The sequence below is a fragment of the Genypterus blacodes genome, unplaced genomic scaffold (genome assembly GCF_046128005.1).
Source record: "Genypterus blacodes isolate CSIRO-AG114 ecotype Tasmania unplaced genomic scaffold, CSIRO-AGI_Gbla_v1 ptg000105l_1, whole genome shotgun sequence".
Taxonomy (NCBI): Eukaryota; Metazoa; Chordata; class Actinopteri; order Ophidiiformes; family Ophidiidae; genus Genypterus; species Genypterus blacodes.
In genome coordinates this window covers 240272-261542 of record NW_027466909.1, presented here as the reverse complement: position 1 = coordinate 261542, position 21271 = coordinate 240272, and the positions used below count along the sequence as shown (strand labels likewise).

At 45.5% G+C, this 21271-nt stretch overlaps 1 protein-coding gene across 2 annotated transcripts in view; it reads left to right on the top strand.

Moving 5' to 3' along the window:
* Positions 1-21271, top strand: part of kcnma1a (potassium large conductance calcium-activated channel, subfamily M, alpha member 1a) — a 126800-nt gene that overhangs the window by 58745 nt on the left and 46784 nt on the right. For both annotated transcript variants that reach the window (XM_076160444.1, XM_076160445.1), the window contains exons 3-9: positions 778-839; positions 9528-9621; positions 10248-10359; positions 15586-15661; positions 15783-15858; positions 16201-16371; positions 18494-18585. In XM_076160444.1, the coding sequence (XP_076016559.1) occupies positions 778-839; positions 9528-9621; positions 10248-10359; positions 15586-15661; positions 15783-15858; positions 16201-16371; positions 18494-18585 (683 nt within the window). The remainder of the gene's footprint in view (positions 1-777; positions 840-9527; positions 9622-10247; positions 10360-15585; positions 15662-15782; positions 15859-16200; positions 16372-18493; positions 18586-21271) is intronic.

Here is a 21271-nt window from a genome sequence, read left to right as displayed (position 1 = left end):
CATTTGCCAACATGAAAGTGATTAAAATTGTGTTCTGCTTCAGTCTTAGTGATGTCGCCGATTGTGCTACTGTAACACGCTACATTTAGAATGTCCCAGATTTCACTTTGTATCACCGCTTTTGTAGTAAAAGCAGGAAGTAAACACACTGTAACCTGTTAAGAGACATGTTTGTAATTTGTTTGGGTCCCAGCTGAGTGTGAATGATTACAGACTTCTTGTACGGATCTTGAATTTATGTCCTCATTTTATAACATCATTATTTTAAATATTCATATTTCCATATTCAGTGTATCATTGTGATGAACTGCTTGAACGGTCTTGACCTCAGAATATCAGATAAAACAGAAGCAGTTTAGAGCTCTGTAACCTTTCGGCCCGGGAGGTAAATGTGTTTACCTTTACCCTCTGATGAGCAGTGACACAGTAAGTAAGCGTCTGATGTTTGGTTACAGTCTTACAGTCAATACAAAGCGTCGACTCAGCACAATCTAACCGTACATGTAAACACTTGTGTGTGTGTGTGTGTGTGTGTGTCCAGGCTTAATGTGGCCTCGTCCATGCCGGCTTTGTTCAATAGGCTGTATTTGAGTGTGAGCATTCATTATTCAGCTCACGCTTTATGAAGATGTCCATGAAGAGGTGGGCGTTTAAATACAGACGCTGTTACTGTTGTTGCCTGTTGTGTTCACTCCACCTGATTTCATCCCCCAACGCATTCCAGTCGACATCTTTACCACAAAAACTCACTTCTGTTTGTCTTCTTTCTCTCCTCAGGTGGTGTTGGTGTTTGCACTCAGCATTGGGGCCCTTGGAATTTACTTTATAGACTCCTCAGAGTAAGTACAATCCCTTTCTCCTGTATTTCACACAAACACGCACACCCACTATTGGTACTGAATGTGTGTGACTTTGTGTGGATGAGTATTGCTCTTTGTATCTGAATGATATGTGCACATACATGCGTCCTTACTCATCTTCTCCACGTACACACGTCTCTGAAATGCAAATTCACTCCCCCGCAAGCCTTCACTAAGGCCGATGCACACACATACCCACACGCACACACACCCACATCTGCATCTGAGGATTTGTCAATGGGAGGCCTGTTAGTTTCCATGGTAACAGGGACAGGCAGATATGTATCAGTGTTTGCGATCTTGTTGAATGTGTGAGCGAGCAAGCGAGTGAGTGTATTGTGACTTTGTGTGTGTCCCTGCTTGGCACTCACCCATGGCATCCATACAGCTGCCACTGCATCCACTCACACACACACACACACTCCAAACTAAAGGGAGAGGTGGGAATTCTGGGACGTGCAGAGGTTCTTACCCGCCACGGCAGAGACATGGGTTTGAATCTTGCTGGTGGTTCAGTTCCTTTTTCGAGTGCAACCGGCGACATATTCTGTATAAAAGGAGTTCTTCTTCCTCTATGTAGGTGACGTGGTTCCTTCGTGTTCCTCCGCATTGGCTACAGACTTGTGGACTCCTCGCCATCTTGTCAGAATAGGGGTGGCGACACAAAAGATCCCTGTCAACCCTGCCCCCTGTAGGCCATAAAGGGCATGTGGTGCTGAGGCTGTCACACTGATAAACACATTTTAGAATAAATTCAACTATTACGTATTTATCATTTCTTATCTTCCTTCAGACACACCCGTATGTTATGTCTATGATGAGCAGATCAGTACATTGATCTTGCTGTAGTACCCGAGCATCCTGTGCCCTGATCTCCCCCTCCTGGACTCCTATTATGCTCAGACCACCGTCCCCCCGTCTTACCCTGCTCTCCATCCTCATCATGGTGATTAGCTGAAGCTTGTCACTTCTGTGTGTGTCCTCTCAGGGGAACCGCTGATCAACCCAGAGCGGAGTTCAGTCAACCGTGGGGGCTTTGACATCTTAAATAGGGGCCGGGGTTGTGTTACAGCCGTACTCTCACTGAGCAGCTGGAGCCTCTTATCCGCTTCCCTGTCTTTGTTTCGCGTTGCAGAGCTGACCCGGCGTTTTCCAATATTTCCCTCGCAAATGATGCCAAATTTTCCGATTTGGTTTTAAAAGAAAATAGCTACAAATAAAGATGTTTGAAGTCGCCTCCCTCAGAATATCATAGATGTATCATAGATCATAGATCGCCTGGGACATCGAGGACAAACGGTTTCCAATTACGGCTCAGAAAAAGACCACATCATGTTTCGAAGTAGATGTCACAACTTGTCATTCAAAGTCAGCACCTGTAGGTCATGATGGACTGCGTCATATTATGTTCGCTCTCCTGACATTTTGGTAAGTATGTTCTGCACAAGGACACGAGCAGCTCCTTCTGATTAACGCCTGTCTGCGTTTGCTCGATCGGGGGAAACGCTCTGATTCTTTCAAATGGTTTTCCAGATGACCTTCTCTCCATCTCCCCTCCATTCTACTAAATGTTAACGACCAGGGAAATCGATGAGACCAGATTTGTAGGTCACCCTGGACGGTACAGACCTATGAACCGGTCGGGGCTCAGTGGTTTGCTTTGCCATTCCAGACGAAGATTGAGAGGGTGTCGTTCTGAAATTGTCCCTCAAAACGGTAAAGTAATGACAGGGATTTACGGCACAGTCCCCACAGAGAGAGAGAGAGAGAGAGAGCGAGAGAGAGAGAGGCAGAGAGAGAAGAGAGGGAGAGAGAGACAGAGAGGGAAAGGGAGAGAGAGAGAGAGAGAGAGAGAGAGCATTTAGGTTGGATCTCGGCAGGCTTGAGCTGCAAGATGAGCTTTTATGTCTATTTCTGTGAAGCGGACCCATGGGGAAAGAACGCATGCACATATGCATACACACACGTTCCTACACACACACACACACACACACACACACACACACACACACACACTCCACGGTCTGTTAGAGTTCTGCAGGTGGGGTTTTTCCAGCAAAGAGCTCAGCAGTTTGTGAATCCGGCAGGAGGCAACCTGAGTAATGTGGAGGCTCACCAGCCGTGTCGTTATTGAATACGTTCCATTTAAAAAAAAATGTCCTCATATTTATAGTTGTTATTTATAGTTTATTTGTGCAATGTAGTGTCCTGAGTTTGACGACTGACGAATCCTTTCGCTATCGTAAATTCGCTTGCTGTGCGTAGATTGCTGTCAGCTCAGGCCTGCTGTAGCTGGGCCAATCAGAACAGAGAGGGGGGATTGGCCTGTTTTCACTCTCTGTGCATGTCGGTGTTGCAGCAAGGCAGAGTAGAATTGTGAATTAATGGGAGTGAGGTTTGAGAATGAGCATCCATCTGTTTGCTCACCCCGAGCGTTTGTTTGTCACCATTCGGCGCTCCACATAGACCTGCTCTGATAGGACGCCGCCCGTTATATTCTTCTGCAGTCGACTTCACTCGCCAAACCGGTGCTATTTTGGTGATGTTCGTTGCGTCCTCTCCCGCCCACACCTGAATCTGCTTTAATACCTTTGCTCAACCTCATCCCTCATCCCTCCCGTTCCTCTTCCCGCGCTCCCATTAAACAAATAAAGAGGAAAATGTAGGACAAAGTCTCTGCAGGCCGTTCTTAAAGGGACGCCCTTGTTCCTGCTCCACTTCTGTTGCTATTTCTCTCCTTCTCTCCTCTGCCGGCTCCCCCGCTGTCACACGTGCAGACCTAAAGCAGGTTTGCATAGTCACTGCGGCTCGCGGAGGACGCACGCGTACTTCTGCACTTGTCTGCGAGGCCTCATAAACAACAGCAGCCCGTGCCTGTAATTCTATCATTAGTGAGCGATCGATGGCGCGCCGAAAAAAGAAACACTGCCTAATGACTAATTAATGGGGTAAGGTGAGAAATATGGCTGAGCAGTGAGACGAGCTTGGCAGACTTTGTGGCGATGAAGGGTAGCCTATATATGGGGGTGTTTTGTTGGGGGTGTGAGCACCGGGCTCTCTGTGTGGATTATAGTCGTCCACGCCGCACTAATGAGGCTTCAAACTGTTACCAAACAGCTTCATCGCATTGAAAATCCTCCCAGGCTGCAGTGGAGCAAACTGGTTCATTTCAAAATAAAATCCCCCCTTCTGGAGGCTAAATGAGGGTTTATTAATGTTTTCCCCATTTTAACCAAGTGAGTCCTTTCAAACAACCCTCAACATCACACTGAGAGAAAATTAGTTTTATGATATTAAGGATTTTTATGAATTTCTCCCTCTCTAAACTGTTAAAAAGTGTTAGCAATATTTGAGCAGACACTTATTCTGGCGGGCTCTTTGGAAAGATACTATACAGAAACCAAAGACACACCAATCCACTTTTTCTGTCTCTTGTTGCAACAACCCCATGCACACTGAGTGAAAAAAGGCTGTCTTATTTAACCAGCACTGATTACAGTCTTACTGGAAAATTGGCCAGGAGATGATTAGCCAATCTGCAGTTTGATCTTTTTTCCTCGCAGACGATGAATGCTCAGACCGTTTGTTTATCAAAAGCACCGTAGCAACAGATGCAATTTGCCCCGACGTCCCACAATGCCGAGGGAAAAGGGAAGGTCTATTTTTAGGCCACAGCGTAAGAGATAACACAAAAGAGTCACTGGATTTGAAGGGAACATACTGTACACCGTCTTTTCACTCAAACAACAGAAAAGGCTGTTTGGTCCCTAAAAGTAAGGTCAGGGATCAAAAAGCAAACCAAGCAATGCGATTTGCATTGAAAATGAAAGAGAAGGAGGAAAGGAACATTTAAATGAAATTGGTTTAGAATTGACTGAGAGTCTTGTGAATGGTTACAGGTAATCTAAATTCACTGCTTAATCAATCTGAACTAACTGCAAATGGAACCCGGTGCTATAGACTTCATTAACAAGAATCACGTTAATCATTGTGCTGATACAGAATAAGCGCACTTGCTCGCTCTCTCTCTCTCTCTCTCTCTCTCTCTCTCTCTCTCTGTCTCTCTCTCTCTCTCTCTCTCTCTCTCTCTCTCTCTCTCTCTCTCTCTCTCTCGTGCTTCTTTTTTTGTTTCTGCGTACGGAGCACAGCCACAGCTTTTTATCTCTTAATTAGGTTTGTGTTCGAAGCCACACGGATGTGATGTGTGTGTCGGTTAGCTGTGGTTACACTGCGGCTTCTGCACAAATTTGCAAAGGAACCTTTCTGTCCCCTCTCCCTCACAGAGATAAAGCTCTTCTTTTATTTTAAACATGGGCTGTCCACTGTTCTCAGGAGCTGCAAGATTTTGCTGCAGTGCAACTAAATTATGTTCAAAGGATTGTACGAGTAAAATAGTTCTCTTTAGAGGAGTAGACTTCATTGCCTTTGTGGGTGCTAATTTGCTCCGCGTGCCTTCCGTTCATTGGATTTCCAATTCTGCAACAAATGTCAGAAAACGTTTGGTAGGGCGTCATGTTAAGACGCCATACGGCTCAGAGAGGAGAAAGTAGTCCTGAGTTGACGGGCATTGTTATCGTCCGATTTTTCTCTTTCAGAGTAGTAAATCAGATGACACCAAGGTACACGGACCCTAACCTTTCCTTACTTTACTAGCTCTGCCTAAATCAATCATGTACGTCTTCTTTCATCCTGGCAGACCCCCCTCCCTCTTGTGTCCCTTACACGTAGCACCCTGGGGACACGTATAAACAGGCACTCTGCTCAACCCAGATCCCACAGGATGCCTTATATTTACTGGTTGTGTATTGATTTTAGGTGGCCGGGTTGGACTTGTAACAATCCAGACCTCTCATTCTGCAGCTGTATTTTCGTGTCACTTGTTTCTGCTGACCGGGGCAGCGAGCAGTTGCGATGTGACGGTGAACATTAGCCGAGCAGGAAGGAGTGTGTTGTTATTGTTGCGCTCTCAGGGGGGTAACCTCGCTGCTCCCCGACGCTGGCCAAGGTCATACCTCGGCGAGCCAAAGAGCCGGCTCCTGTTGACTGACTGAAGGTGTCTGCGACTATTTTTAGCCGGCATCACCGCACTCTTTTTACCCTTGCGATGGAATGAGTTTTACCCCTTTTGCTCCAGTTTCCAGAGCCAAAATGGCTATTAAAAGAGGTTAACATGAGGAAACATTATGTCCAGGAATAGACTTTCCATGTTTCTCTCCCTTCAGGCTGTTCTCCTGTGTGTTTGTGCACGTGTGCGTGAATGCAGGTTTTCTAAAAAGCACCGTGGGGTTGGACGGAGAAGAAGAGCCACTCTGCATTCACTCGCCGACTCAAACGACCAGAGTTTAACACAGAAGCTCCAGAATCTTCAGGCAATTTCCTGCCGTCCTAAAAGCAGCGTTTTGTGCTATATTTGGGACAATTTGTCCTCAGTACCTCTGGGATCCTTGTCCTCTCTTTTCACTCTTGTCTCTCTCACATCTCCCTCTCCCCCCTCCCATTTCCTGTCACCATCTTATCCTCTTTCTCTCCATCTCCATCCCTCTCTCTCTCCTCTGTCGTCCCTGCCAGAGAGGAAAGTGTAACCCCCCCTCTCCCCGACTACGCTGGGGGCTTTAGGAGTACTTAAGGAGTAATAAGAACCATGGTGGGCAGGTCTATTTTCTGCCGGGCACTGCCGGCATGCAGCCAGGGGATCCCACGTGGTCGTAGGGTGTGAAGTGACATTGGAAGTCATGGTTCGCTTTGTGTTCTCTGCTGCTTTCTGTACGACACAATAAATACTGCAAATCAAACTCCAATAAATACTTTAATACTGAGACAGTCAGAGGGACAATGATTGCATCGTTTTGGTGGTAGATGGCAGAGCTGTGGACCTGAGACTCCACATCGTCAAAGAAGACCTGCAACTGGATTTTAACTTGTAACCGCACTTCAGCTTGAGGCTTTTGACAGTTATATATTAGTATATATTGTGTTTTTTTCAGTCAAATCTAGAGGAATGATATAGTTAAACTGCAAGGTGATGAATACATTTGATTTGTCTCATCATGACCTGAGACTTACTTGGGTTTTTGCAAAACAACAGAGGCTTTGTCATACCTTATGACTTATTTTTAGGCGTTGGTATCATTTCAAAGATGTAGCTTAGTGTTTGGCTCCCTCTTTTTGCTTTAGGCGTATAGTTCATGAGACATGACTCTTACTTACATAGCACATCGATTACCTTCTATTCCAACATCTTTTAGCTTTATTTGTGGAGTTATATCATAAAGCTCAACAATTCGTCATTGCTGTCATCTGTGCTATTGTTTTTGTTGCTAAATGTTTGCGTTTGATCTTGCCGCTTTGATTTCCGCTGCCTCTGGTAAAAGCCAACTTGTGACCACTATACTGGCATCTAGTGGGCAAAAAAATTATGCATTTGCCAGCCTGTTATGTCTTTAGTTTAAGTACTTTAGGGCCTGTAAGGACACAGTTCTGCCCGATGTGTCTCAATGATACACTGTATTATAAAGCTGTAATGTAAATTATAAATATGGGCAAAATTATAATACAGCAATTCTAATTCGTATAGCACAAAACTCTGCTTTGTTGTTTTTGTTCGTCAGAATTAGGCCATCGCTGTGCCCAGGGGAGAATCTCATTGTGACCTCTCTACCAAATGGTGTCTCCAGTGTGTTTGCACCATCTGTGTGTGTATACAGTATATGATCACGTCACAATGTATGTACTTTGTGTGCATTCAGTTGAAATGTCTGTGGGTTTTTTTTGCTGAGTTCAGGAGAGGACCTCACAAGCTCCAGTCTGGACTCTGGAGCTCTCGACCCGTAGGCTCGACAGAGAGAAAACCTCTTTTAATACCCGGGCTGCTGCCATGATTCACGGCCGGCTCATTTAGACTGATGTGTACGCAATCACATAAAGATGCTGGTGGTGAGTGAGTAATTGAATATTTAGGCCAGATCAATGTTAACCGCTTTGAGGCTTTGAGAGGCAAATTAACCCCTGTCTGAATTCTGATGGCACGTTATGAGAGAATGCCTTTCGAACAAATAAGATAGGCTATTTTTTCCCAACAATTCTTCACAGCCCTGACTCTTTCTAATTATCTTGGATTCATGCCACGGTTTTTACATCATCTTAAAGATCAAATCGGTCCCGGGGATATGCTCAAGATAGATGCACGCTGAATTAGAGGTTGAATCATTCGCACTGTACATTCTCCTATTGGAATTCTCTCTGCACTCTGTTTTCCGTGTCATCATGGGATAAAATATTTTATGTTAATTGGAAGATGATTAAGCTCTGGAGGGTCTAATTATCTCGTAAATGTAGTTCTGGAGCTCACACTGTGCCCCTATGGGTACCATGCATACAATATGTACTAATAATATTTAATTTGAACATATGGGACTTAAAACGGATAACTGTTGACTCTTGTAATGGACTTGGGTGCGTTCCCCAGCTCGCCCATACATTCCCACAGGAACTTTAGTGGATGTTTCAATACATGTTCATCCCACGCCGGCGTCTCCTCATCACTCAGGAGGAAAAACGGAACAGGCCCGTGACCGAGTGAAGAATGGGCCGGCGCGTTATTGCTTCGGCGAAAGGCATCCACCGGCTAATGTTTAATCATCACGAGGTAAACACGAAGATGGATCACATGACGGCGCCCAAGGATCACGGCTCGTTTATCATCATCTGGCTTTTTAAGGAGAGAGCCACACTACTTATTGCACTCCCTTGAATTGAAAGAGCTGTGTGTGTGTGTAGCTTCTGTCATGCAAGGGGGATTTCTGCAGGGTTATTTGTCTGTCATAGCTGCTGAAAGATTTATGCAAACGGGATGTGCTGTCACATCAAAGCAACTGGTTTACAGTGATCAGTTAATTTTCTACTGATGCTGTACGAATATGGGAATATGTAAATTCCTTGACGTCGGGTCTGGGTCTTTAAAAACCTGATGAAATTAGGGATCGGCAGTAGTTATTCTAATTCTGGGTGGCTGAGGAGCTGCGGCGCTCATGAATGTCACCTGGCACGGAATGGAATTGGCAGCGTTCCATGACCTCTGATGATTTGACCTCGCCAGAAGCAAGCAGGCTGCATTAATATGGTCGAGCAAATATCTCCCCTCATGCCACTGCGCCACAATGTGGAGGAGGAGGACAGAATCAGGCGCCATGATACATGAAAGGGACACATCACAAATACGTATAGAACCATCCAAGGTACATTTGGTGTCAATCCAAAGCCATAATTTTCTCAAAGGCGAGGGTTTTTATCATTTGGCATTTTCTGAGTTGTTACAGATGAGGACGACATTTTACAGTAATTGATTTCTTTCCTGTTTTGTCGTTGCCGTGACACGTCAGCTCTACCGCTCCTCTTCCTCTGGAGCTGTGCGTTCAAATGTGCCAGCTGCTTTTTCTTACAACTCAAGGACAAACTGACATTGAAAAGAGAAAGTAATGTTTTCTTTGCGATCCCTTGCTTCTCTTTCACTACAACATTTCGGCACACAAATGGCAGAACATAAGAGCGAGAGTGTGAAAAGGCGACGTATGCAGCACACACAAGGTCAGCGGAGAAGATAACAGATGTGCGTATGCGTTTCAATCATCAGAGTTACACTTTGACATCTTTTTCTTTTCTTCTCTTTAGTCCTATAGAGTCCTGCCAGAACTTCTACAAAGACTTCACGCTACAGATCGATATGGCCTTCAACGTCTTCTTCCTTCTTTACTTCGGCCTGCGGGTAAGTTGAACACAAACATGCATCATGAGCATCACGCGCACACATTTGCGGGCATGGAAATATTTTATCGATTTGAACACACAACAACAGCGTGACAGCTTACTTTCCTAATCAATACATTGTGGAAGAATTCGTGAATTTAATCTGCAAGTAAGTGTAGAAACCCTGGTCTTAACATGAAACTCTCCGGCTCCACTGTCTACATTGACATGGGTTCTGAAAACCTGCAATGTACCGTCAGTGTTTTGACTTAACGCCCATCCGAGTCACCTATAAATACACACAGCGCGACGTGCGTTCAGCTGAGACAGACACTATTGTAATAATGTTGCTAGCGTGGCTGTCATGCCCGAGCAGCAGAGCGCCGAGCGTTGCAAACGTGATCCCGAATGAACTAATGAATAAACTCATAAGCTGCTTATTGCCATCCACATTCGCATGACTCGGCAATATACGGCTATTGTTGCTCTATATGTAGGTGTGTGTGTGTGTGTGTGTGTGTGTGTGTGTGTGTGTGTGTGTGTGTGTGTGTGTGCTGTTTGAACATTGGCCTGTGTTGGATTTGGAATAAATAAAAATTGCAATTTCCTTTTTTAAGGCTTTCTGTGTTTTTTCTTACTTCACAGTTTATAGCAGCCAATGATAAGCTGTGGTTCTGGCTGGAGGTCAACTCAGTGGTCGACTTCTTCACTGTTCCGCCCGTGTTCGTGTCTGTCTACTTGAACAGAAGCTGGCTTGGTAAGGTCTCATTCTATCTTCCTCACTGTCGTCTCTCCCTCCTCTTCACACCAGGTTACCACTCGTTGGTAGCAGAGACATTCATATCTCCTACACTAGAGATTGATTAGATAGACTAGATATCATTGTTACATGTTACATATTACAAGTAGCGATGTCAGCGCAGGTTTTGAGTGTTCCAGCCCTTTCCCTCTACCTCCGTCTCCTCTCTACTTGGAGTTGTGGACGTCCTCTTGCTGGAGGTTGCTGTCAACTTTCCTCTTATTGCCGAAAGTTACTCTTGGTGTTTCAGAGAACACAAACACGGCAGAGAGAATGGGCTAATGGCTAGCGAGAGTGATCCCTCGCTCTCTTTCTCTGTGTGTGTGTGTGGCAACCTCAATGGAAATTGCTGCACCTGGAATATCTCACATAACTGCCACCTAATGGGCTTCACACTCTGAAAATGTGCATATGCAAAGGTGCACCTCCCCGCAACCACACACACACACACACACACACACACACACACACACACACACACACACACACACACTCAAACTCTCGCCCACACACAAACAGCACTTGCAGCAGCACACAGGAAAATACCTCAACCTGTATTGCATAACGACCCACTTTCCTCCGTGCGTTTGGCCTAAATTACACTGCAGTGAAGCGGCTTTGCTCTCTTGCAGACGCCCTGCTGTGCTACTTTCCAGTTCTATATAAAGGCAATAACACAGTGTGTTGTCGCCATAATTCATCTCAGAATCTCAGATAAGTGCTGATGTCGTGGTTATACCAACCACCAAGAACATACAGTCAGAGCAATCGGCTTTGGATGCACTCTTCAACCCTGACAGCCTCTTCTCCCCTCATACATCATGCATACTTGTGGAGACACTTGAACACATGATTTACACGACTGATGTAAACCGATCCCACGGATTTCGAGGATTGGGAAGTGACCGCTTTCCTACTTTATGCCAGGCCAACTACCATCGCCGAACCAAAATTGCAGCTATATTGCATATGTGAAGGTCGGACCTCGGAGGGTACGGCGTGAGTCTCTTCAGAAGTTCAGTACGTCCCCCCCTTTGGATTTGACAGTTTAGATGTGTGATGAATTAGATATGGCCAAATCAAGTAATTTGGTAGTATCTGGTGTTCGTGATGTAAGTTGTTCTCTTCGCAGCTCTTTGGTTTTAAGGCCTTTGGATGATGAAAGACTGTGAAATGGTAGTCTAGCCGCTGTGAATACTTACCTTTAGTCATCTGGGGTTGAGGAAGACAGCGCTCACACAGCACTGATGCCTTTTTATGTAGACTGCGGCACCATAACGAGCGTGTAAAATGTTGTGAAATAGTGCAAAACGTCATCATTTGTATTCCTCTGCCATGATCACACACTGTATGGATTTATCTGGGTACAATTATTTTGGAAAAACAAAGAGACAGAGAAATTAACAATGATTTCACATCTTCAAATATTGGAGCGTGTTTGTTTTGTAGTGTCAGACTTCAGTGTGTGTTTACTGGCTGTGTGCTTCTGATGTTGTTGTGCTTAAGGCGAGGGTAGTATTGTTAACCAAAACTGAAAATGAGAAAACAAAAGCATTTCCAGAATAATGTTGATGCCCTTCCGGTGTTGCAAAGCCTCCCTTAAGTAAAGGGGTTCTATGGGTGCCGCAGCAACTTCCTGCAATGGCGGCTCTTTCAGTAACCACAGCACAGGAAATTGGAGCCTATATCCTGCATTGATCACAACGTAATGTAGTGTGACAGGCAAATAAGCACGATTTATTACGAGATGAGAGAGGGAAAATGACAGGAAGCCATGGAGGAAAGTAACCTTTGACATTCCCCTTCGCCGGTCGACGTCCCTAAAGACCCCCCCCCCCCCCCCCACCATACATCTTCATCCTACTTCCACGAATGAGTTTGACAGGACCATAATGGTTTCCCTAATAATCAATAAACTGTCCTATAATTGGTGCTACTTTCATTTAGCTAAGTGTGTGCGCTCCCTCTAGTGTAGGAGAACGTAAAGGTGGTCCTCTCCTAGCGTCCGTCACTGGGTAACAGCCACCACAAACCTTAATAATGGATCATAATTACAATCCCTCTCTTCTCAGGCTAGGTCCTGCGTAGAGATCCAGTAGAGTTGCGCTTGGATAATAGAAGCGGTGCTAATAGGGGTTCAGGCCTGCGCTGTGCGGTGCGGTAGGTAGTCCGAGTCGGAGTTTAGGCTGCCTGCATTTACTGTTACGTTCTCTCTGCTCCTGCAAATTGGACATTGATTAAGCAGTGGGGGAAAGAGTGTGGCTAATGTAAAAGGGCATGCAGAGTTCTTCCTCGGAAAAAAAGGAAATTAATCTCCTTTAACTGCTTGGGCTTAGCGTTGCTCCCCAGGGACTCTGGCGGCGTAGGATTAGCATATGGCCGGAAGGAGTCGTAGCTGCTGTGCCCGCCACTCACACCTTCCCAGTGTAACCAGGAGGAACTGCTGGTGTGGAATAATCAGTGTCTTACTCCCTGAAGTCATTGAGGTCGGGATTGAGTAAAGCTCTACAGTCTTATACGCAGTCACCCCAAATAATTGCATCACCAAGTTTGTTTCCTTTTGATTTTGAACTGCTACTGCCTCCTAGTGGTGCTTTAGCAAACTGCATGTTTTCCTGAAGGAGGATTAGTGTACCTGACATGACGGGCTTGAGTGCGTCCTGCCTTATATGTCCTTTCCGTCCCTGGCAGGAAGCCTCTGTGGGCATTCATATGGATGTGAGGTTTAAGCCTCTTTGCCGGAGCTCGCCTGCTCACGCGTCATCGCCCCGCATATATGAATTATTGCACATATGAGGAGATTACGTGAATGCCAATGTGCCATTACCCTGAAAGGAATGATCCGTGCAGTGGCAGTGTATGTGTGTGTGTGTATCTTGCTGCAGTGTAGCATAGTATTATCTAATCCTGGTGGGGTCGACTGTCAGTGTTATCCCAGACTGCTGATTGACAAAAAGTCCCCGGTGGTCGGCACTGCCAGAACATGTGACAACATGGCTCTGCTCTTGCTCACAGAGCTTCAATGGGAGCAGGAGAATCTTTTGAATGAGCATCTGGCATCGCTGACACGTGTGTTTGATGTTTGTGTGTGTGCGTGCGTATGTGCAAAAGGCTTTAGGGGAAGAGATCTTCTCTTACATGAACACGTGTTCCTTGGCCATGATGTTCATTGAGGTTTTTTCTTTTTGCGCCAACGCATGCGCACACGTACGTACAAGTCGAAACACAGATGCTTGGCTCTGTGTTATTCAGTCTCTCGTGGCCTTCATCGCTGCAGTGGGTGTGTGTGCATAAAACAGAACGTGACCGATGCATCTGCCAGGTCCATCTTATTGACTCAAAGGCTCAGTTATGCGTTTCTGTCAGCATGTAAAGCAAGGTGTGCCACATAGAAATCAGTTTGACTTCCTGTTAGAACATAAAAAAAGCACCAGAAATGAAAAGCTTTGCATGATGGATTCAAGTATAAATTCCTAATCTGACAGACTTCATTCCAATGCCCAACTCAAATCCAGTCCTGAATTGTAGAGCAGCTCCTCTCTGAAACAATGCCCTTATTGAGGATTACTGCTTTTGCCTCATGTCTACCTCAAATCTCTGCCACCTTCAGGCTTTTTTTTAGACAATGTTATACCTGGGAACACAGCTATTTGTTGGAGTAGACACAGCTTCAGGGGTGAGGGGTTAATGTACAGCACTGAGAGAGATAAATCTGTTTGGGTTGGGGAGATTAAAGGAACTGGAACAAAAAATGGAACAGGACACCTGTATGAGAGCTCTGAGAGACAGAATCCCTAACAAGATTTACAGGATGAAATGAAAAAGTCCAGCTGCATGTCTGAGCTCCTCTGTCCACATCAGTAACAACAGATTTAAGTGTCTGATTCACAAGGACGGCGGTCACGGCGGTGGCAGCGGTGCAGTGTCAGGGAATATTAGAATAAAAGGAGAATCTTTGACTTGGAATTCTCTTTGATTTTCTGGAACATTGACCTCTGAATCGTTTTGGATTTCCCATCTTGGTCAGAGGAGACAATTACTCCAATAAAACGATGATTCCCCCCAAGCTGCTCGTGTATCGGCGCCCGTGCAATGACGATAACCCGGAGACGCCTACAGAGACGTGGCGGCGGAAGAAGTCCTGCGGCGACCTTTTTCAGAATGGGTACAGGGTGAGGCAGGGCCAACAGGCGCAGACGGGAGTTTACCACTCAGTCCGGTCCTGTGCACGCACACTCTGCAACTGGGGTAAGAAGCTTCAGTCTCCTCTGAAGCAGGAAATTCAGATCCAAAATGTTACAATTAAAAGGTAATTTAAAACAGTGTAAAAATTATTTCTAAAATTTAACAGAAAATAAATTAGAAATCATTTAAATATTAAAAATAATTTGTAATAATATTTATTAGTGCATATATTAAAGAATAATTAATAATACGTGTCAATGGCAAGTCTGACGCAGTTAGGTCCTGATCTGGATCATTGAAAAAGATTACAATTAAAAAAGTAATGCAAGAAAAGTCATATTATCTTTTTTTCAGTTTTTTTCGTTCTCGGGTTTGTTTGGCCTTGGTGGAGGTATGCACTCAGACCTGGGCTAAGGCAGGCACAACAGAAGTGAGTCAGTCATCGTGCGTCAGGTCGTGCACTGGTTCAATAATCCATCCATGAATTTGGCTGCTGTGTGTGAGATCCTTCAAACCTCTCAGCAGCACAATCTTTTTTGTGAAGGGTTTGATGCCTCTTCTTGGCACACATTATGCACAAATGTATGCACACACATACACTGTGGAATCAGTGTTGTTATGTAATAAAGATGGTGATTCTGGTGTCGCATTGTTTTCTAATCCAGAGGTGAGCCGCTTCTAAAATAAGGGGGAACAGAAATATATCGTCGGCTGTACAGTTTACCCTCTAGTTTTAAGGCATTGAGTTAAGTCTGGAGTTCTTTTATTGCTTCAGCAATCAGTCATTGGACGCAGTTTTCAGTCATGGTCTGACTCAGCTCTCTGTCTCTGCTTAATTGGCTGCACCTGTTGTTTACAAACAATCGGCAGCCTCAAAGGCTTTGAGCTTTAGCTGTCTCCCAAACTGCTTGTAACTGTCTCTCTCTCTCTCTCTTTCTCTCTCTCTCTCTCTCTCTCTCTCTCTCTGTCTCTGTCTCTGTCTCTCCCTTTCTGTTACAGGTTTAAGGTTCCTGAGAGCGCTGAGACTGATCCAATTCTCTGAAATCCTACAGTTTTTAAATATCTTGAAAACAAGGTAAAAAGAATAACTTAAATATATTTTACATTATTATTACATGACTATGACATCCTATTATTGTTCTGTAAATGTGTCTCACCCTTCCATCCTAAAACTGCTTCTGTTTTATTCTATCCAGCAATTCAATCAAGCTGGTGAACCTGTGTTCTATCTTCATAAGCACGTGGCTAACAGCTGCTGGATTCATACATTTGGTGAGTGGACAGATGTTAGGGACAGTCGGGGGTCCAGTAGTTGATTAAATAAATAGCAAAAATTTATGTCGCGATGAGGCAACTGACAAACACAAATAGATCCTGTATTTTCATGCATTTTCAGATTTATTCGTCTTCTTTTGTTTCAGTACTTTATATGTTGTAAGGTCACAGAAAGCTCCTCTATGTGTACAGAGAACTGTCTCACCACTAGATGGCAGCCTAAGCTCAGTATACAGTGGATGGACACACAAGCTCTCCTCACTGGATTTAATAAAAATGACTTAAATAGTGTTTACAAACGTGTGTCCCTCCCCTCTCCCCCAACTCCTCTTGTTTCAGGTGGAAAACTCAGGGGATCCTTGGGAAAACTTCCAAAATTCCCAGCCACTCTCCTACTGGGAATGCGTCTACTTGCTGATGGTGACGATGTCCACAGTGGGCTACGGGGATGTCTATGCAAAAACCATGCTGGGACGCCTGTTTATGGTCTTCTTCATCCTCGGTGGTTTGGTAAAAATCTGGATTTTTTTTTCTTCCCCCCCCGCCCCCCCCCCCCCCCCTCGTCTTCTCTCCATCAAACCTGCCTGTCCCCTTCAGTAGACTGCATAGATTGTAATATTGGATTAGAGAAAATGTTAAATAAGTCCTCAGATATTTTTACAAGTTAGCTGTATTGTGGGTATAAACTGTATATATGTATTTATGTTCACCTGTAGCATTGTCCTGTTTAAAGCTACTTTTCCTCCTTAAATGTTCCCTTTTCTCCTCCTCCTCCTCCACCTCCTCCTCCTCCTCCTTCTGTCTCTCCCACCGTATGTCGTCTCCTGTAGTAACTCTGTACTCCTTCTCGCCCCTTATGTCTCATTCCAGTATTTGTGTTTGTCTTTAAGGTATCTCTTGTCTGATAATGTTGTTGCCGTTCTCTTAAAGCAGTTGCGGTTTCAGGACACCCCCCTCCTCCCAATCCCCCTCCCGTGTCTCTTCCCACGATTCCAACAAACACAGGGGCAGGGAGATGAGGCTTAGGCCAGCCTGACTGTCACCATAGCAACAGCAGCCTCCCACCCATCTCTACCGTCCCCTCTTCCCCTCTGCTGATCTCAAGACCTGTTGGGCCACACACACACACACACACACACACACACACACACACACACACACACACACACACAGGTGACCCTACCTACATCCTCTCTCCTCGCTGTCCTCTACCCTCTCGCTAGAATGCAATTATTTTGTATTTGGACCACCATAGCCCCGTCGCTGATGACCCGCAGCTGTTTGTGTGGATGTGGACTTGTGTTGTGTCCATGGTGATAGGTTGTGTGCTTTTCTCAGCGCTGACAAGTCTGGAAGTCTTTTTAGGGCCCGGCGACTCCTGCTGCTTCTGATCAGCGGCGGTGGCAGAGAAATGATTCCAGGCTAGTAGGGGGAGGGGGGTGTAAAATCGCCTCAAACTTGCATCATCGTTACATTATGGATGGAAATAAGTATGCGCCAAAAGGAAGTATTACGAAAGGAACAGGCCGCTTCATGGTTTGTTTTTTTATGTGTTATAGATTTGAACTAAAGGGAAAGTGGAACCCAAGTGTCGTTTAATGTGACACGCTGGGATTTTACGAAACTTCAGCATTTTCAGGTCTTAACTCGATCACTGACAGCATTCTGAACATATTTGGCAAACACTACAGTAAAACCGTAACTTATAGATTCCTAAATAGAACTGGTAACCCTCCTATAAAATCAATTCTCTCCGGGTGCCATTTTCCTCTCGACTCCCCTCATGCTCAGTATATCTCTCTCGGCTTTTCCCCGTCTCAGGGTAAAATGTCATTCTGGGTGCAACTGCGAACATATTTGTATTAAACTACACATATAATTTCATGCAGCGTTGCTTTTAGAGGCTCTTCAGCCTGTTTAGCGCATGAATCCATAGGGACCCGGTGAGAGAACGGCTATAGATATCTCCAGTCAGTGACCGAGTTTGAGTGTAAATGACCTGAACGCGGTGACACTTTGCGATGTTTAAAATGCGAATAACAGGCTGCGAATCTTATTGCAAAATGCACCCAGCTCGTTTTCTAAGCCCAACAAATGAGTCTTAATGCGTTTTGCAGCTGCGGTCCATCAGGTCGGCTCTGTCCTAATCTACCTGCCACATCATCTGTGTTTGTTGGACAAAACATGGCACATAGGTTGTTTTTTTAATTCCCCAACCACCGTTTTTTCACTTTCTTTTAATTAAAAATTTTCTTTCGAAATTTTTTCCTTTTTTGGTGCCTTTCACAGTCTCGGCTATTATTGGTCGGCTGTGATGAAAATTGCTACTTTCTGATCAATCCTCTTCCTGAAGCTTTGCGTTCATAACTGGGCTACTTTTACTTTGTTTTTGCTTCTTTAATAAGATTCTCTGTCTCTCTGTTCTCATTTTCGTCAAGTAGAGCTCGGTCTCTAAGGACTGAGAGAGAGAGAGAAAAAGAAAAAGAGAGAGTTTTCGACTTGATTTCCATATTCAAGTGACGCTTTTCTACTCTCTTGAAATCTGGATCTGTGCACCGGTTTCCCCACACACACGCTCTGCGGCTTTAGTCTCTTTTTTAGTCTCTTCTTCTGTCTCCTATCTTCTCCTTAGGCCATGTTTGCCAGCTACGTCCCTGAAATCATAGAGTTAATAGGAAACCGCAAGAAATATGGTGGTACCTATAGTGCGGTTAATGGGAGAAAGTAAGTATTCCAGATGGTTCTGCTGTTGTTCTGTGTGCAGTGGAACCCTCTTCTGCATGCCTCTTCTCTGTTCTCTGTTCCATGCATGTAGGCCATGTTTGCTCGCTACGTGCCAGAAATTGCTGCTCTCATCCTTAATCGGAAGAAATACGGAGGGAGTTATAACTCGACACGAGGCAGAAAGTAAGTTGGAATCCAGGTCCAGGTGTTGGTTGTGTGACTCAAGTGCGCCCCCTACCCTAAGTTCTTAATTACTGAAGGGGAGGGGGGGTTACCTTTGACCTTCTGTAGATGAGTAAAAGTATATAACAAGTCACTGACTGGAGTCAGTGACTGGAGACCTTGGCCATTAGGACACACATGCCCATGCCTCTCTCTCTCTCTCTCCCTCTCTCTCTTTCTCTCCTTCTCCTGAAGTCATCGATATGCTGTTCATCTTTCTTTCTCTTTCTTTCTCTGCTCCCTCCTTTCTTTTTAAAAAAACAAATCTTGTGTTCTGCTTTTATTTACATTTTTGGAAATTAGAGCTTTCATGACTATAGAGGCACAGAAAACAAAACAAAAAAAGGCTGACACACCCGTGGTGCTTCCACACTAATTCTAATCAGGAAGAACTGTAAGGGGATGATCGTGGTAAATAGTCATGAAACCCCTAAGATCCACTTCTACAGAGTTCTTACTAGAGAATAGACCGACCCAAACATCTGCACGTGCATTATGATCGGTGGTCCTGGTATCATCGATCTCAATGCAGGATATGATTTATTTTCTTGTCTTTTTCCTTTTGCTTGACTTTGTTTTTGCACGTTTCCTTTCCTGTCCTTTGCTGTCTTCTTCTGGCTTTTTTTCACTGATTAAATTGGAAAAAGACGCCCCCTCCCTCCCTCTCCCCCGATGTCTGTCACCACCGCTATGCCCCATCGCATCATCACTGCTCCACATGGACTCTGGCCCTGATCTTCAGTCCGCTCCCTCACACCCCCTGAATGCTGGATGTCCTCGCTGCCCATCGGAGGCGCTCGATTGCTTTCGGCTCGCTTTGTGTCCTGCTTGGATCCCGACCCCCCTCGCTCGGCGCTTGTGTTTGTGCGGTGGCAGTTTGTACCCCTGGAGGTCCTTGTTATCTCTCTATGTGTGGGTGGGTGTGTGTGTGGGTGATTGAGGTTCCCGTGCACTGTTGCCACCATGCAGATTTCCGCAGTATTTCTTCTCCTCCCCTCATGGCTCAAACCTCACAGACTCTGCGCACACAAACTTATTTTACTCCAAATATGGAGCGCAGGGTAGCAAAGGTACGCCGCCTCTCCTTCCTCGCTCTCGTTTAACCTCTTCCCCTCTGTTTGGCGCTGGGCCTGGCGTCACCGCGTGGCCTTCTCTCTCCTCCTCCTCCTCCCCCTCCTCCCCCCCCTCTCCTCCTCTATCCCTCTCCCTCTCATCTTTTTCCAATAGCCGTGACGGATCCCAGGGAGTCGGCACACAGAACGAGGGGAATTTAAATACTAGCCTCTTTTGTTTGATAATGTTTGCCTGTCGTCGAGATAAGATTGATGAGATGTTATGTTTGGCCAGTGACCTCAGCCCCGGACTCCCAGATGGTTGTTGAGAGACGGCCCTGTCAAAACCCGAGGCCTCGTTTCTCCCACACACTTTATTTTCTCCCTCCACACTCCCTCCCATCTTCCCTTTTTCTGGCTAGACGTGCGGCGCGTACATATGGAAGCCATCAGCAGATACCCACCGAGCACGCAGGCTCAGAATGGCACCGCGCTCTTTGCATAATCACTTAGATATGTGCGTGTTTGCCGTTTTGTATGTATAGGAGCTGACACGTACACAAAACACTTTTGTCATGTGGGTTTATGATTGCCATCGGGGAGGGGAGGTGAGGGGGGATCGGAGCATTATCATTTACCAGTTGTCAGCGCAAAAAAAAAAGTCGTATCGTGGAAATGAGATTAAGCGATTGAACTGATTACAGCGCTCGCAAACAATGAGGTCATGATAGATTATGCTAAACGTTAACCCCCGTTCCAGGTCTCTGCCTTGGCGCTGTCATTACCAAACGTTTATTTTGAAGTGCGAGGCTCCATTGGATCCACGCTGAGCCTCCGTGTCTCACGGCATAGGACCCACGAGCGCGGTGACAGCCCTCAGGTCGTGCGCGCCCATATAATAATAGTGACAAGTGTTGCGTTCCGTTGGCGCCCGCTACACTCGGGGGCTCTGTGGTTTCCATTATGGCTCTGTGGTTTCCATTAGTCTCCCCAGCCTCAACAGAGCGCCTGGCACGGAAACTGGCCTCAACCCTGGCTGAACCCTGACACAGACCTTTGAAGGTCTCACACACACATACACAAACACACACGCATTGCGATGAAACCCCACTTCTTGCAGAGTTGCCGGGTAGATTTTAATTTTCCTAAAGATGAAAAGTCCCAGATAGGTAGGTAGGTACAAAAAAATCGAGTATGTTGTGTAAAAACGCAGCATCTCCATGTCAGCCATCACAGGCCGAAGGATTAGAGCAGTACCATGTGAGTGACGTTTGAGCTGAGAGTTCATTGTGTGTGTGTGTGTGTGTGTGTTTTGAATGCATCCCCAGTGGACCTGCCCTGATTGCATGCCTTTGTGCACGCTCTGTAACGCCGCCGCTCCTTTGCATTTTAATGTGATTGTGCACTTTTTT